General features: G+C 37.2%; 1 protein-coding gene across 1 annotated transcript in view; it reads left to right on the top strand.

Moving 5' to 3' along the window:
* Positions 1-15791, top strand: part of LOC146004755 (uncharacterized) — a 393261-nt gene that overhangs the window by 148268 nt on the left and 229202 nt on the right. The window contains exon 4 of the mRNA XM_083143730.1: positions 3379-3510. Coding sequence (XP_082999856.1) covers positions 3379-3510 — 132 coding nt within the window. The remainder of the gene's footprint in view (positions 1-3378; positions 3511-15791) is intronic.

Genomic DNA, 15791 nt, shown 5'->3' with positions numbered 1-15791 from the left:
AAAACTTGTTAAGACAATGGGCTCTGTAATCAAACAATGGACCTGTCGAATAAAAGGTGTGCATGACACGGTTGCAACACCCTGCAAATTAGTACTAGTTCTATCATTATTTTTCGAAGAGAGACGTTTGCAGTTACCTTACAAAGTAATAGTAGAAATTACTAAACAAAAGTGTATTACTAGATGATTACAAGAGAAAAAAAAAGGAAATTAAATTTAATATATTTAGAAGAAGATAAAATGAAAAAAATAATTTGCTAATATACTGAAGATTTAGGGAAAATAATTAATTTGTTACACCCAGAACGGTGGGAAATGATTTGAAATGTGATGTTAGTTCGTGCCTGAGATTAATAGTGCAAATTAATTTATTAGATCATAAAAACTAAATGAAAATTAATTACACATCAATGTAATCAGAATCGTTGCCACTTCTGTTGCTACATCTGCAAATGTAACTTTGGCATTCTATGCTTCTGAGACGCAAGTCATACGAGATTAATACCGAGAGCGTAAAACAAATCTAAATATTTTTCTTAAGCTCTTCCATTTCGTCTTGTTTCTGGATAATGCAACATAAAATAGACCGAAACAAACATTATCAAGCAACAAAAGACATTTCAAAACATATCACAGTGATTTCCTGATGTAAATACTTTATGATATAACAATTAGTCTATGGGCCTCCCCCATGGCGCAGTGGTAGCGTCATTGCCTTGTAATCAAGGGGTCCCGGGTTCGATACCCGGTGGAGGCACAAGTGGTTCGGATCCCACTTTAAACTGTAGGTCCAGTCCCGATTAGCCTTACTGTGCATAAAGTGGACTTAAAACAGCAAATCAAACCAAACAATTAGTCTACGTTTGTAATCTGAGCATGAAATCAATTCAAATCAAGGATTTGAAATCAATTTAGAAATATGCAGGAGCCAAACGTACACAATAAATGCGATCAAGCTTTGACGAAGTGGATAGGTCACAAATTCTCTACTCGGTTGTATTGTATTGAACTTAACGAAAATGTTCACCATGTTACGTACTGTGGATGTTGCGCTACTTAATGTTGTAAATTGTAGCATTCATTTTGTAAAGAAATAATTGCAATAATATTTTCGATCTTATTTTCACAAAATTAAGTAAGATATTGACTTGAGAGCTTTCTTTGTCCCTCAAGCATTACAAACTTGTAATATGATACTTAAGTAATGCTATGTAAACTTGAAGTTATCATATTCCTCTTGCAGTTTGTATTCGTAATGTCGGATTCATCTTTACAATACATCTAAACACTACGCGCAAGCACGAGGGACACAAGATAAAATGGCGGCCCTATATTTCACCCAGAACCCCCCCCCCCCCTTGCAAAAAATGTCTAAGCCGGTCCTCCTACTCTTCACCGTCCTCCAATAAAGAACATTACCATTTACATATTTACTGATGAAAAGATTCTCTCGGGCTATCGACCAGGTGAGTTGCGGAAAACGATTCCAAGCTTTCGGGAGCTAACTCTTCCTGAACTTGCCCTCAAGAAGAAGTGGAGTTAGCTCTCGAAAGCTTGGAATCCTTTCCACAACTCACCTGGTAGATAGCCCAAGAGAATCGTCTCATCATTAGTCTCTAGTAAAGCTTCAAGACTTACTTTATACAGTTACCGTTGCAATGACGAAAATTAATTGGACAATTTCTGGAATACTTTAAGTGTTACCACAGATAAAGGTATATAAAGCGTGTCCAGAAAAACATTCCGTGATTATAAACGACCACAAAATGTTAATTATACATATATCACGAAATTTATACCGATACCATACGACAGAACAGCTCAAAGAATTTTACCGGATGTGCCATTGTTGGTGTTAACTACAATAATAGATAGCATAACAATAAAATAATTAAAAAAGGAAAAAATCTATCGAATGTTAATGAGTTATTGTAAATGGCATTGTTGTTAGAAGCAAATTCTTTACTGTTGATGTTTTCTGGATTTTTAGGTTAGCATTTCAGTTCAATGTGAATTCTGTAGCGTTTAGAGATTCATGGCGAACTCACAGGAAGGTACTTGGTATGTACTGGAATACCATAACACATGGAGTGTTGTGACTGTCATGAACTGTATGGTATTCTAGTACACACGAACTACGTTCCTGTGGGTTCGTCATAAATCTCTTAACGCTAAAGAATTCACACTGAACTGAAATGCAAACCTAAACATGCAGTAAACATCAACAGTAACACAATGTGCTTCTAACAACAACAATAACACACAAACATTCGAAAGATTGTTTTTCATTTTTTCATTCTTTTATTTTTATGCCATATACGTATTTTTGTATTTAACGGAAACAATTATACATCCGCTAAAATTATTTCAGCTGTTCTTTCGAATGGTATCAGTACACATTTCGTAATAGACGTAATTTAAACTTTGTGGTCGTTTATAATCACGAAATGTTTTTCTGGACACTATTATCAATGTTGTTACCATAAAATATACGTTTTTAATAGGTATATTTATATTTAATTCCTGCATAATGACTACAAAATAACAGTAGCTAAGCTTTTAAACGCTCCAGTTTGGCATCCCCTAAAAACCTCCACTGCGCGAAAGGCAAGAAGACAAGAAATCAATCAGCAATATGTCGCAATCCGACTACTTCGCGTGCACGCACGTTTCCACCGACCGATCGCAAAATAATAGTTAATGTGAATGAAATCTATGCGGCGGTGGCAGCAACAAACAATGCGTTATAACGTGGTTGGTCAGTGGGACCAAGTATCTTTTCGGTTGCCATTTCAACGAAACTACGAACGAAGTGTATATAATCCACATTTACGGCGACCGACTGTCGCGCTACTAGCGGAGGAAGCGTGAACTATAAAATATATACAATCCAGACATTCTGCTGCCATTGTGCTATCATGGTCGAATTTCCAAAGACAGTTTATTATACTATTACTTAAAATGTATACAATTCTTACATTCTTCTATCATTCTGGCATCAAGGACGTATTCGAAATAACAGTTTATTAAATTATTTAGAGCATCAGGAACACGAGAAGAAGGATTTCCTTTGTGGCAACCGTATACGGTCGTCCTAAACACCAGTGTGCCACATTAAATGGAATTTTGAAATATACAGTATTCATATTGCTTGTGGGATAAGTATTTATTTATTGATTGATTGATTGAGTTGCTTTATTTTACTTCACGTTTTTGTGTCACTTCACTTTGCGAAGATGGGGATGTGTGATGATGTAATGAAATTGATGAATGGACACTCAGAAATTTTTATATATTGGATAATAGGGATAATCTAATAGTCATGTGTGTGTGTATATATATATATATATATATATATCATATGTTCCTTTGCTTTAGGTGTTAAAAATAACGGCCGTTGTCGACGAGATGAATATGAATGCCACAGCGGGAATTGTTTATACCAACAGCAGATTTGTGACGGGGAATATCATTGTTCTAACAAGGAAGACGAGTTTCAAAGTTTATGTGGTAAGTAATAATCTTCTAAACTCGAACATGCCTCAGTTGTTTTGAACCTACAATTCAAGAAAGATGTCGAAAAATTAGAGAAACTTCAAAATAAATTTATCAGATATTTATTATTTAAACTTCGTGGTATGTATCCAAAACTCACTTACGCGTCATTGCACATCAAATGAATGCAAAAAACATGCATTTTTTTACCCACCATATGGGATTTTGATTAAACTTTTGCATACCATTATCTTATGAATGAAATAATCCCCCTGAAATTGTTTCGCTGTATCTCAAACTATTTAATTTTTGAGCACTTTAAAATTTCATTAAATATCTGTTGTCTGTCACTCTTAAAATTCTCAGCAAAATATACTCTTCATTAAATTTTTCTCTGATTAACCAATGATCACATTTCTTTGAAATTATATACAACTCTCAATAACATTTTAAGATTTCAGGAAAAAGGTATATCAGCACTCAAATATTTTATAAAAATCTAAAAAAAAATCGGATTATATTTGCAGCCTAATTTTTGAAGTAGAAAACCTAGGTTCACAAAACCTGAAAGGTCAGTATGTGGGCATGATGGAACCAAAATATTTTGATGTTGAAAGTCATTGGAAAAACATGCTCTATTTCTACAAGGAATGAAAGTTATGTTTTTATACACCTTCTAACAAAAATTTTACGTTTCTTGGATATTGTGGAAAGTTTCTGGGCGAATCAGTACCAAATTGTCCAACGCTGGTCATTAGATATTTTTTTAAAAAAAAAATATTTTTGTTGTTGTAATCCTTACGTAGGGGTAGTTCTAAACGCATTATTTTTCTAGAACTTGAATTCGTTTGAAAATATCGGTCGTTTTTGTTTCATGACTTACGCCATTTTTGGCCTCTGCAGACAGCTTGTGCACTGAGAATGTAAACGTTCTATGCCCAATATTTCATTTCTTCAGGAGACTGATTGATTGATTGCTATATTTTCGTTCCATTTTTTGCCCCCTTTGATTAATTTCCGAAGATGGGTATGAGTGATGATAGGATGAATTTCATTAATGAACGCTCAAAACATCCATGTTCCGACCGGGATTCTAACCTGGGACCCCTGGCGTTGTAGCGCGACGTGCTAACCACTTTGCAGTGGGTTCGTGTTTTTTACAGGAGAGCCCTTTAAAGTATGACATGATATATTTAATTAACCTTTGTCACAATTGCGCTGCATGTTAGTATCATTGAAATGGCTGATACGTTGAAACCTCTCTAAAAAGAAGTAGTTGTTTTGTTATGTACTTATGCTGTAATTAGTAATTGATAATTTAGATAGAATAATTGCACGCAACACTAGCTTTGATTTGAGGATGCCAGAGTTCTATCTGCAAGATAGAATTAGCGTTCTGGAAACGAGATGGAGATGGAACAATTTCATTTAAATTTGTTATTCTGTAGCTAAATAAAAATAATCATATTTTGGGAAATCAATCAACTAATTTGATTCCACTATTACTCATACTTTTTGTCTGTTAACAACAAAAGTATGAATCGAAGACCAGTGACTGAGGTTAGAATGCAACTAGTTTATCTCATACTCGGATGGCGCTTGTGGTTAGTTGAGAAAATTCTTGTCAAGTTTCATTGAATGTTGGAGTTTGCACTCTCGTGGCTGCTTCCAAATTCTAACAGGGGCCAAGAAAGTTTCAATGCATCAATATTCGTTCATAGGCATCAGACGATATTAGCTATAGATAAAACAATTCCATCCTAAATAGACCACAGTCAAAATATCTCGATTTGTTTACGATTTCGAGGTAGAACATTTGCATTCTCAATGGACGAGTTGCAGTAATTATAATAACTCAGCTAAGATAATGACAGAAAGCTGGGGTAAAATACATTGTTTTCAGTACACTTGAAGCTACATTGTATGTACTGTAACTTATGTCAAAATATCTAATACAAATGGCTGAAAAAGTAAAACATATATAAACAAAAGCATTTGGATTTTTAAAATGTTGATACAGTAAGTCATACTATAATAGTTTGTGTAATGAATAGAATTCTTATTGGTCGTGGAAGTTTCATTTGTAATATTACTAATAATAAAATAATATAACAGGAATTATTTATAATTGAAATTAATTGACAAATGGTAGTTTAAGTATAATATTATTTTAGGAGTTATTGGTGATACAATTGCGTTCTGAGGTTGTATGAATTATAAAATCATTTGGTATTTTAAAAAAACACTGTTTATAAACTACAAGAGCTAATGACAATAGTATTTTTGCATTAATTACTTTATTTATTATATTTTTATTTCATTCCTCAACTTTGGGATTTGTTAGTAACCTTATTAAGTCTTAATTTTTTTTACAAAGTTGCATATTTAGAATATATTTTTGTTAATAACTAAAAATAGGCCTATTTTTTATTCTCATTTATCTCATTTTTGGGAGAGCGCTTATGCATTTCGTTATAATTTCATTTACACAGACATTTGGAAATGATCATTGTAATTGGTTTGCATTATTATATATTTAATTACTTTCTTTTAATCCCGTTAAGATTTATTAGTATTGGTCAGTGTATCAGTTTGTACATCTTTCTGGTTACTTTCTATATTTTTAGTAATACTATGAAATATATTTGTTGTTGCTCCCCTGTGCTTAGCACCATGCCATGAAGGTATATAGGGGGTGTGGGTTTAAAACCCCACACTTTCTTCATCCGGTCATGAGTGGGATTGATGTGATCAGCATCACGCCCCTGACCGCCTTTACCCAACAGGGTTTCTCCCAGGTACCCAAGTCATTCGACGCTGGGTGGGCGCCGGGGCCGCTTCCAACGTTAGAAAAGTTCCCGGATGTGAACCGGCCAGGGACCGAACCCGGAACCTTGATCATGGTAGTCAGACTAGTTACCGACTGAGCCACCCCGGCTGTTTGGGGCAATTAATTATTTCATTGAATAGGACACCATATTCAATATTTTATGTTACATAGTAATTAAATTAATTTATACAGGGTGCTCGGAAATTCCCCTTCCTAGGGCTAGTAGAGGGGACTGAGTAGACAATATTTGGAAAGGGAACCCATGTCCGGAAACGTACCATTTCCGTGCTACAACCATGACAATGTGTCGGATGTGCCTGTGTTGGTATGCAACCGGGTAGGCAGTAAGTAGTGGTGGTGGACCGGTTCACCAACCGAAAATGGGGCTCGGAGTGGGGCTCGACTTAATGGTTTTCTCTTGTAAGGCATAAGCCCCATTTTCTCGCAGTGTTGCCAACACCTACCTACACCCCTTCTTCTTCTTCTTCTTACTTGGCAAGGGCTTAGCCAATGTATACACTGGCGTAACATACACACACTGGGCAAGGAGAGCCGGTAACAAACACACACTGCCGTAAAAGAGAGAGAGATGGATGGCAACACAGTATATGTGTGCGTGTGTGTGTATAATATGTAGCATTATTAACTAGAGAGTGTTGGCAAACCACCTAAGTAGACCTAGTGGCCCGGTACCAAGTCAACATTTGGGGCTCGGTGGGGCTCGCAGTGTTGACAACAGTTTACTCGAAAAAATCACCAAGGTTTTTGGTCTAACCTAACCTAAAAAGCAAGGAACTGACAATTTTGCTTGAGAGTTCACAAACCGGAAGTGGGGCTCGATCGCCTTAATGGATTTCTCTCGTAAGGCATGTGTTGCCAACTCCTTACCCGAAAAAATCACCAAGATTATGACGCTCGTCGTAGCTTTTTATGATGTACATTTTGAGAGCAGAGTTGGCAACACTGTGGGGGCACTGTAGCTTTTTATGAGGGGGGTTTATTGCTTTCTGTTTACATCTGGCAACACTACCGTAGATTGACAGTGTTGTTAACCTACTGGGTTTTTTCACTGTAAATTTTCATCAAAGGGCCTGAGGGGTCCATGTATTTTTTATGTCTGGCAATACTGTTGGGGGCCTAGTGTTGGCGACACTGTGGGTTTACTGTAGCCTTTTATGAGGGGGGTCTATTGCCCTCTGTTTACATCTGGCAATTTTATTGGATGTTTTTTTTTTTTAGGCTCGTTGGTGTTACCTACCCATCCGAAGAAAATTCCACTATATGATCTTTCACAGGTTAAGCTAACCTACAAATAGGAATTGGCAGCACTGACTTATAAACCCACTGGGTTCTCTTGACATGTTTTTTCATGATGTGTTGCTAGGCTATTGAGCATCTTGGCGTATACAATGTATATATTTTGAGAGGGGGGTTATAGCTTTTTATGCTGTACGAATACTGGAAGCTTGACAGTGACAACCAACAGAGTAGGTAAACCTACATCCAGGAACTGGCAACACTAGTTTCTGACAGTAAATTTAAAATAAAATATTAAACAAAATACATGAGTAAGCACTGTGATTACAAATAATACCAGTGTTATGCCCCCAACTCCAACTGGACAACTGGGGAAAATAATTGTACAACAATTTGTACCTAATTGTACAACAACTTGTACCTAATTGTACAACATATACACAGACATAAAAGAGAGAGCCTTCCCGTAACTTACTTCATATACAATTTATATGTTTTTACAACTGTGAAAAGAAAGCATATGTGTTCTGTATGCACACATTTATTCTTATTTTTCGAAGTTGAATGAAAGCACATGTTTTTACGCCTCTCGTAATACTGACCTTGCTCCACTGATTTTAAATTGCTTCCATCCGCTTTTTTTTCTGTGTTATTTCCGCATGCACGCAACATTCGCTTTCAATAGTATAATGAAACATAGAAGGAGTGTTAGTATAGCAGGCTCCGAGTTTACAATTTATTAAATTAAACAATAATTTATGTAAGAATATACTTGTACTTACCGAACACAAAATAATAAAAAGCACATGTGAATATTTGCGTGTGTTCATGTTATATGACGACTGAGTAAAAAAATAATGTTGACTCCCCGAAAGATAAAAGTTCCTGGTTCGACATCAGATGCATGCAAATTTTATGTTTTGCTCTCCAAAATCTTGATTTTTATGTTTGTGCTATTTGTCATACAGCAGAGGAGAAGAGGGGAGAGGGGAGGGGAGGGGGTACTATTAGCGCCATCTATTAGCAAACAATAGAAATAAAAAGTAGGGTCAAACTTTTTCAACACCCAAACATTTTAAACGTCCTCGTTTAGTAATACGATCAGCAGAAGACGTTTAAAAGAGTACTCTTAGTCGAGAAAGCTAATTGCTAGGGCCCATATATTGCTAAAATGTTCCTTGATTTGCATATTTCTCATACCGCCATATGTTGTTCTAGTTGACTTCTTCCAAAAAAATGCTAATTAGCGAGAGTTAATTAAGCCAGGCAAGTAAAAGAAGCAAATAGGACAATATGTGGCGGCGTGGAAATATGTAAAAATTCGATAAAATTCGAATTAAAATTGGGGGATATTTTGCATTTTTTTCCTATAATGTACAAAACATTTACCGTACATAATCTTTTCTATTTACAACAGTATAAAATAAGAGGAATGTGTGACAATATCCATATTAATTAGGAAGGTATGTTGTATGCTAGGTTAGCTAATTGTGTCTTCTACAGCTTCACTGTACAGAGGAAAGATGGAAAAAGAGAGCTCTACAAAAACTAACGCTCTTAACAATATTGTACGCCCCGTGAAAATTATATATAAATAAGGCATAAGCGTATTATCTGCTTTCATGTCAGATTTTCCCGACCTGTGAGCTGTAGTGTTTAGGTGACAAGCGACCTGCTGAAATATAATACTGTTGACAATATTGTACGCCCCGTGAAAATTACATATAAATAAGACTTAAGCGTATTATCTGCTTTCATGACAGATTTTCCCAACCTGTGAGCTGTAGTGTTTAGGTGACAAGCGACCTGCTCAAATATGATACTGTTGACAATATTGTACCTCCGTGAAAATTACATATATAAATAAGACTTAAGCGTATTATCTGCTTTCATGTCAGATTTTACCAACCTGTGAGCTGTAGTGGTTAGGTGACAAGCGACCTGCTCAAATATGATACTGTTGACAATATTGTACGCCCGTGAAAATTATATATATAAATAAGACTTAAGCGTATTATCTGCTTTCATGTCAGATTTTACCAACCTGTGAGCTGTAGTGTTTAGGTGACAAACGACCTGCTCAAATATGATACTGTTGACAATATTGTACGCCCGTGAAAATTATATATATAAATAAGACTTAAGCGTATTATCTGCTTTCATGTCAGATTTTACCAACCTGTGAGCTGTAGTGTTTATGTGACAAACGACCTGCTCAAATATGATACTGTTGACAATATTGTTCGTATATTGTATTGTATAGGAGACTAGAAGCATATAATTTGGCGAAAAAAAAAAAACAAGTAAGGTCATAGAGAATAGTTAAAAAAAAAAAAGTGAACAATTATATTTTGCATTGCAGAGCATTGGATATTAAATAACATACCCCCAAAAAATCTCTGCATTATGCGTTCTGTAAAAAAATTGCCCTACGTGCCAAACTGCTGTGTTAAGTAAACATTTTCAAAAGCACTGTCGTACTTGTGTGCCGGGAAAGCAAATATGTGCGACCAAACTGTGCTCTAAGTGTGGAAAAAATATTTCTATTGCCAACTTCAAGTTGTTTTTTTTTTGACACGTATATATATTATTATTTTTTAACAGAGGAAGAAAGTCCGTGCTTCGGAAAACGCGATGATGTGCGTAATAATATCTTCCGTCTCCTGCTTAGACTTGTACCAATCTACTGTGTACCGTCTTCTTCCCTGCCTCGCCTCGTCCAGTTCGTCCAACCTCTCGTTCAATTTTTCCCCTGCAGCCGAAAGCAGAATGTTGAGATCACCGCACCTCAGGCCGCTGATCTCCCGAAGATGGTCCTTGAGAACCATTTCACAAGGGATGCGAAATTCCGGCGTCGTTCTTGCTATGATTAGAAGTTTCCCTACATCCTCACAATCTCCGTTTACTGCGTGTTTAAATATTTTACATAGTAGCTCGGGCGGCAAATTAGTTATACGAGACATGTTGTTATTATTATTATTTTTCACTCTATGTTATTTATATACCCTACCCCAATTTTTGTTTTGTGTTTATGGCGATGGTGGTAGAGTGCTACACACGTAAATTTGCCGTTGCGTAGAAACGAATTTTCGTTTCGTCTCCCTCTCTCTTAGCATCATGTGTTCTACCCTGCTCGATAACCTTCGCTATTGTTGCCACATTGTTATTCTATTCCTGGACACACTCGTGCAAACATCATTGAAAACAATTGAATAGCGCTCCAGCTCGCGGTTCCCACCGTTCGGTAGGGACGCTAATGTGGTAATATAGCACGGCGTAGTGCTTGCTTCTTTTATGCAGTGCATGTTCATTGGCTAGCTAGTAACTAGTGTTGCCAACTGTAATAATGAAGCACTATTTCTGTCATGGAAGGGGAAAAGGCAGGTAAAGTGGCGGTGAGTTTTGTTGGATTGGAAGCACCATATTTTTATTTTATACTAAGTATTTGACCGGTTTGACGTTGTGTGCGTGTATTGCGTGTGTGTATGTAAAAATGTGTGTTTGCTAATGAACGTTAAATTCCATAATGCCTCCAGTTCTGTCGAAGTTGAAATCAAAAAACCTTGCATAGCCAAGCTCGGGAAATTCTAAGCAACGTGCACGAGTTCATGAAGGAGGAAGCCAGTCATGGTGTTAGCATCCCAATAAAGCATTTTGGCAAGAGAGCAGCGAACAGCAGGAACAAATTGTTCATATTTCATAATTTTAGAATTATTCAAAATAAATAAATTATGTAGCTCCAACATCATTTCAACTCTGGCTCCGGCACGTGCTCTTGTAGAAATTGCATAGAGGAGGCTGTCATTTTTGCTGCTTAATGCGATACATATTGTTTTCTGTGTTAAAATTGCCATGCTTTGATGGGTGATAAGCCTATTGAAAACTGTGATCGAGCGAGATATTCTTTTGCGCTGAATAGTATTGAAATAGCATAAGAAGTCTTATTATTTATTTTATATTTTGATGTTTTAGTTAGGAATATATTGATTTTCAATTTTCCGTTGCTGCGTAATGACCGGGGGGGTGGGGTCGAAATAGAGCGGCATCTGCCGCCACCTCCCAGGGAGGCAAAATGACTAGCGCCGGCCCTGGTTCATAACAAAAGAAAAAGCCGCGCAGCTTATCGTCTAGTGGCAGTATATGTACTTGTTATTGTTGTGGAAGCCGGCATCCTTTGTAAATGTACAACAAAGGCAACCGACTGTTGCCGATCTCAGAGAGGAAATAATAATAATACTGCTTCAGGAGAAGTGTTATGGTGCAATTGTAGCGGTTTAACACGTTGGCATGTTATTATCTGCCGTTGCAGTTCCATACCAGTGTATACGGGTTTTGGAAGTGAAAAGTTAAAACGCCACCAGTGCATTAATGCAATGAAAAATAATATATATATTTTTTTATTTTGTTTTGAAATCACTCAAATAAGGAATCGTATGAAGAAGCCTTTTTTGCTGCATTTTTGGTAATTTTACTTATGTGTTAGTTCATATTTTGCGAATTTTTAGTCCATATGTATGTAGCTACATACAAAGTCACTTGTTAGTACATATTAATCCTACTCCTGGTATAATGCATGACGTTTAAAACTCAACGTTAGATAGACCTGAATTCTCTAATTTTATTGTTGTACGTAGCAGCTGCGCATCGGCGCACTGCAGCGATTTTTCTATCTGCTCCATTAGCAACACTGCTTCTTTAGTTGTTTCGCACGTATATAAATAAACGTCGTTTCTCACAACGTTGCAACGTTTAGAAAGTCGTTGATTTTGTTTCTGTATTTTCCGTCGTTGGGTTTCCTCGTCATGTCGATCGTCACGAATCCGAACTCATCACCGTTCCAGCAAGAAAAGCAGCAGCGTTCCGAAAATTGATTGTAGTTCATGTCTCCGCCTACGTAGTCATCGTACGCGTGCTTGAGGTTGGTGTGATCTTGACGAAACAAACATATGAAATTAGCGTTGTCGCGTACTAACTGTTTTGGAATTTTGGAAAACGTTTGAGCTAGGTAAAAACAATCCATTCCTTTGTGACGACCTTGCGTGAAAAAGTTGCGAATTTCATTTTGATTTTCCAGGATGGCGTCGTCGAACGCAACGACTGAATTTTCACGACAATCGTCGAGTGGTTTTATTTCCGAGGCGAACGTTGCAATGTCCAGACCATCGTACAGTTTCATCAGTTGCTAGTATTTGGATTGCTCCAAACTTTTCGAGAACACGTACTTTTACCTGGCTACCAGTACTGCGGACCGGGTACCAAACTTGAGAAAAAATTGGAGAGAGGGGACAAGGGTGTGAATCCGTTGGACGCCGCATGCAAAAATCACGACATTGCTTACAACACCACGCAGACGGATCTGGATGCACGTCACGAAACAGACAGAAAGTTAGAGCACGCAGCTTTCGAAAGGTTCGTGAGCAGAGACGCATCACTGGGTGAACAGGTCGCCGCACTGGGTAGAGTCCAGCGCAGATAATTCTGCCGTGCGATGTGCGAAACAACTAAAGAAGCAGTGTTGCTAATGGAGCAGATAGAAAAATCGCTGCAGTGCGCCGATGCGCAGCTGCTACGTACAACAATAAAATTAGAGAATTCAGGTCTATCTAACGTTGAGTTTTAAACGTCATGCATTATACCAGGACTAGGATTAATATGTACTAACAAGTGACTTTGTATGTAGCTACATACATATGGACTAAAAATTCGCAAAATATGAACTAACACATAAGTAAAATTACCAAAAATGCTGCAAAAAAGGCTTCTTCATACGATTCCTTATTTGAGTGATTTCAAAACAAAATAAAAAAATATATATATTATTTTTCATTGCATTAATGCACTGGTGGCGTTTTAACTTTTCACTTCCAAAACCCGTATACACTGGTATGGAACTGCAACGGCAGATAATAACATGCCAACGTGTTAAACCGCTACAATTGCACCATAACACTTCTCCTGAAGCAGTATTATTATTATTTCCTCTCTGAGATCGGCAACAGTCGGTTGCCTTTGTTGTACATTTACAAAGGATGCCGGCTTCCACAACAATAACCAGGGCCGGCGCTAGTCATTTTGCCTCCCTGGGAGGTGGCGGCAGATGCCGCTCTATTTCGACCCCCCCCCGGTCATTACGCAGCAACGGAAAATTGAAAATCAATATATTCCTAACTAAAACATCAAAATATAAAATAAATAATAAGACTTCTTATGCTATTTCAATACTATTCAGCGCAAAAGAATATCTCGCTCGATCACAGTTTTCAATAGGCTTATCACCCATCAAAGCATGGCAATTTTAACACAGAAAACAATATGTATCGCATTAAGCAGCAAAAATGACAGCCTCCTCTATGCAATTTCTACAAGAGCACGTGCCGGAGCCAGAGTTGAAATGATGTTGGAGCTACATAATTTATTTATTTTGAATAATTCTAAAATTATGAAATATGAACAATTTGTTCCTGCTGTTCGCTGCTCTCTTGCCAAAATGCTTTATTGGGATGCTAACACCATGACTGGCTTCCTCCTTCATGAACTCGTGCACGTTGCTTAGAATTTCCCGAGCTTGGCTATGCAAGGTTTTTTGATTTCAACTTCGACAGAACTGGAGGCATTATGGAATTTAACGTTCATTAGCAAACACACACTTTTACATACACACACGCAATACACGCACACAACGTCAAACCGGTCAAATACTTAGTATAAAATAAAAATATGGTGCTTCCAATCCAACAAAACTCACCGCCACTTTACCTGCCTTTTCCCCTTCCATGACAGAAATAGTGCTTCATTATTACAGTTGGCAACACTAGTTACTAGCTAGCCAATGAACATGCACTGCATAAAAGAAGCAAGCACTACGCCGTGCTATATTACCACATTAGCGTCCCTACCGAACGGTGGGAACCGCGAGCTGGAGCGCTATTCAATTCTTTTCAATGATGTTTGCACGAATGTGTCCAGGAATAGAATAACAATGTGGCAACAATAGCGAAGGTTATCGAGCAGGGTAGAACACATGATGCTAAGAGAGAGGGAGACGAAACGAAAATTCGTTTCTAAGCAACGGCAAATTTACGTGTGTAGCACTCTACCACCATCGCCATAAACACAAAACAAAAATTGGGGTAGGGTATATAAATAACATAGAGTGAAAAATAATAATAATAACAACATGTCTCGTATAACTAATTTGCCGCCCGAGCTACTATGTAAAATATTTAAACACGCAGTAAACGGAGATTGTGAGGATGTAGGGAAACTTCTAATCATAGCAAGAACGACGCCGGAATTTCGCATCCCTTGTGAAATGGTTCTCAAGGACAATCTTCGGGAGATCAGCGGCCTGAGGTGCGGTGATCTCAACATTCTGCTTTCGGCTGCAGGGGAAAAATTGAACGAGAGGTTGGACGAACTGGACGAGTCGAGGCAGGGAAGAAGACGGTACACAGTAGATTGGTACAAGTCTAAGCAGGAGACGGAAGATATTATTACGCACATCATCGCGTTTTCCGAAGCACGGACTTTCTTCCTCTGTTAAAAAAATAATAATATATATACGTGTCAAAAAAAAACAACTTGAAGTTGGCAATAGAAATATTTTTTCCACACTTAGAGCACAGTTTGGTCGCACATATTTGCTTTCCCGGCACACAAGTACGACAGTGCTTTTGAAAATGTTTACTTAACACAGCAGTTTGGCACGTAGGGCAATTTTTTTACAGAACGCATAATGCAGAGATTTTTTGGGGGTATGTTATTTAATATCCAATGCTCTGCAATGCAAAATATAATTGTTCACTTTTTTTTTTTTAACTATTCTCTATGACCTTACTTGTTTTTTTTTTTTTCGCCAAATTATATGCTTCTAGTCTCCTATACAATACAATATACGAACAATATTGTCAACAGTATCATATTTGAGCAGGTCGCTTGTCACCTAAACACTACAGCTCACAGGTTGGTAAAATCTGACATGAAAGTAGATAATACGCTTATGCCTTATTTATATATAATTTTCACGGGCGTACAATATTGTCAACAGTATTATATTTGAGCAGGTCGCTTGTCACCTAAACACTACAGCTCACAGGTTGGGAAAATCTGACATGAAAGTAGATAATACGCTTATGCCTTATTTATATATAATTTTCACGGGGCGTACAATATTGTCAACAGTATTATATTTGAGCAGGTCGCTTGTCAC

The sequence above is a fragment of the Lepisma saccharinum genome, chromosome 22 (assembly GCF_977018435.1).
Source record: "Lepisma saccharinum chromosome 22, izLepSacc3.1, whole genome shotgun sequence".
Classification (NCBI taxonomy): Eukaryota; Metazoa; Arthropoda; class Insecta; order Zygentoma; family Lepismatidae; genus Lepisma; species Lepisma saccharinum.
Note: the sequence above shows the minus strand (reverse complement) of the source record. Positions and strands in the feature narration are given on the sequence as shown.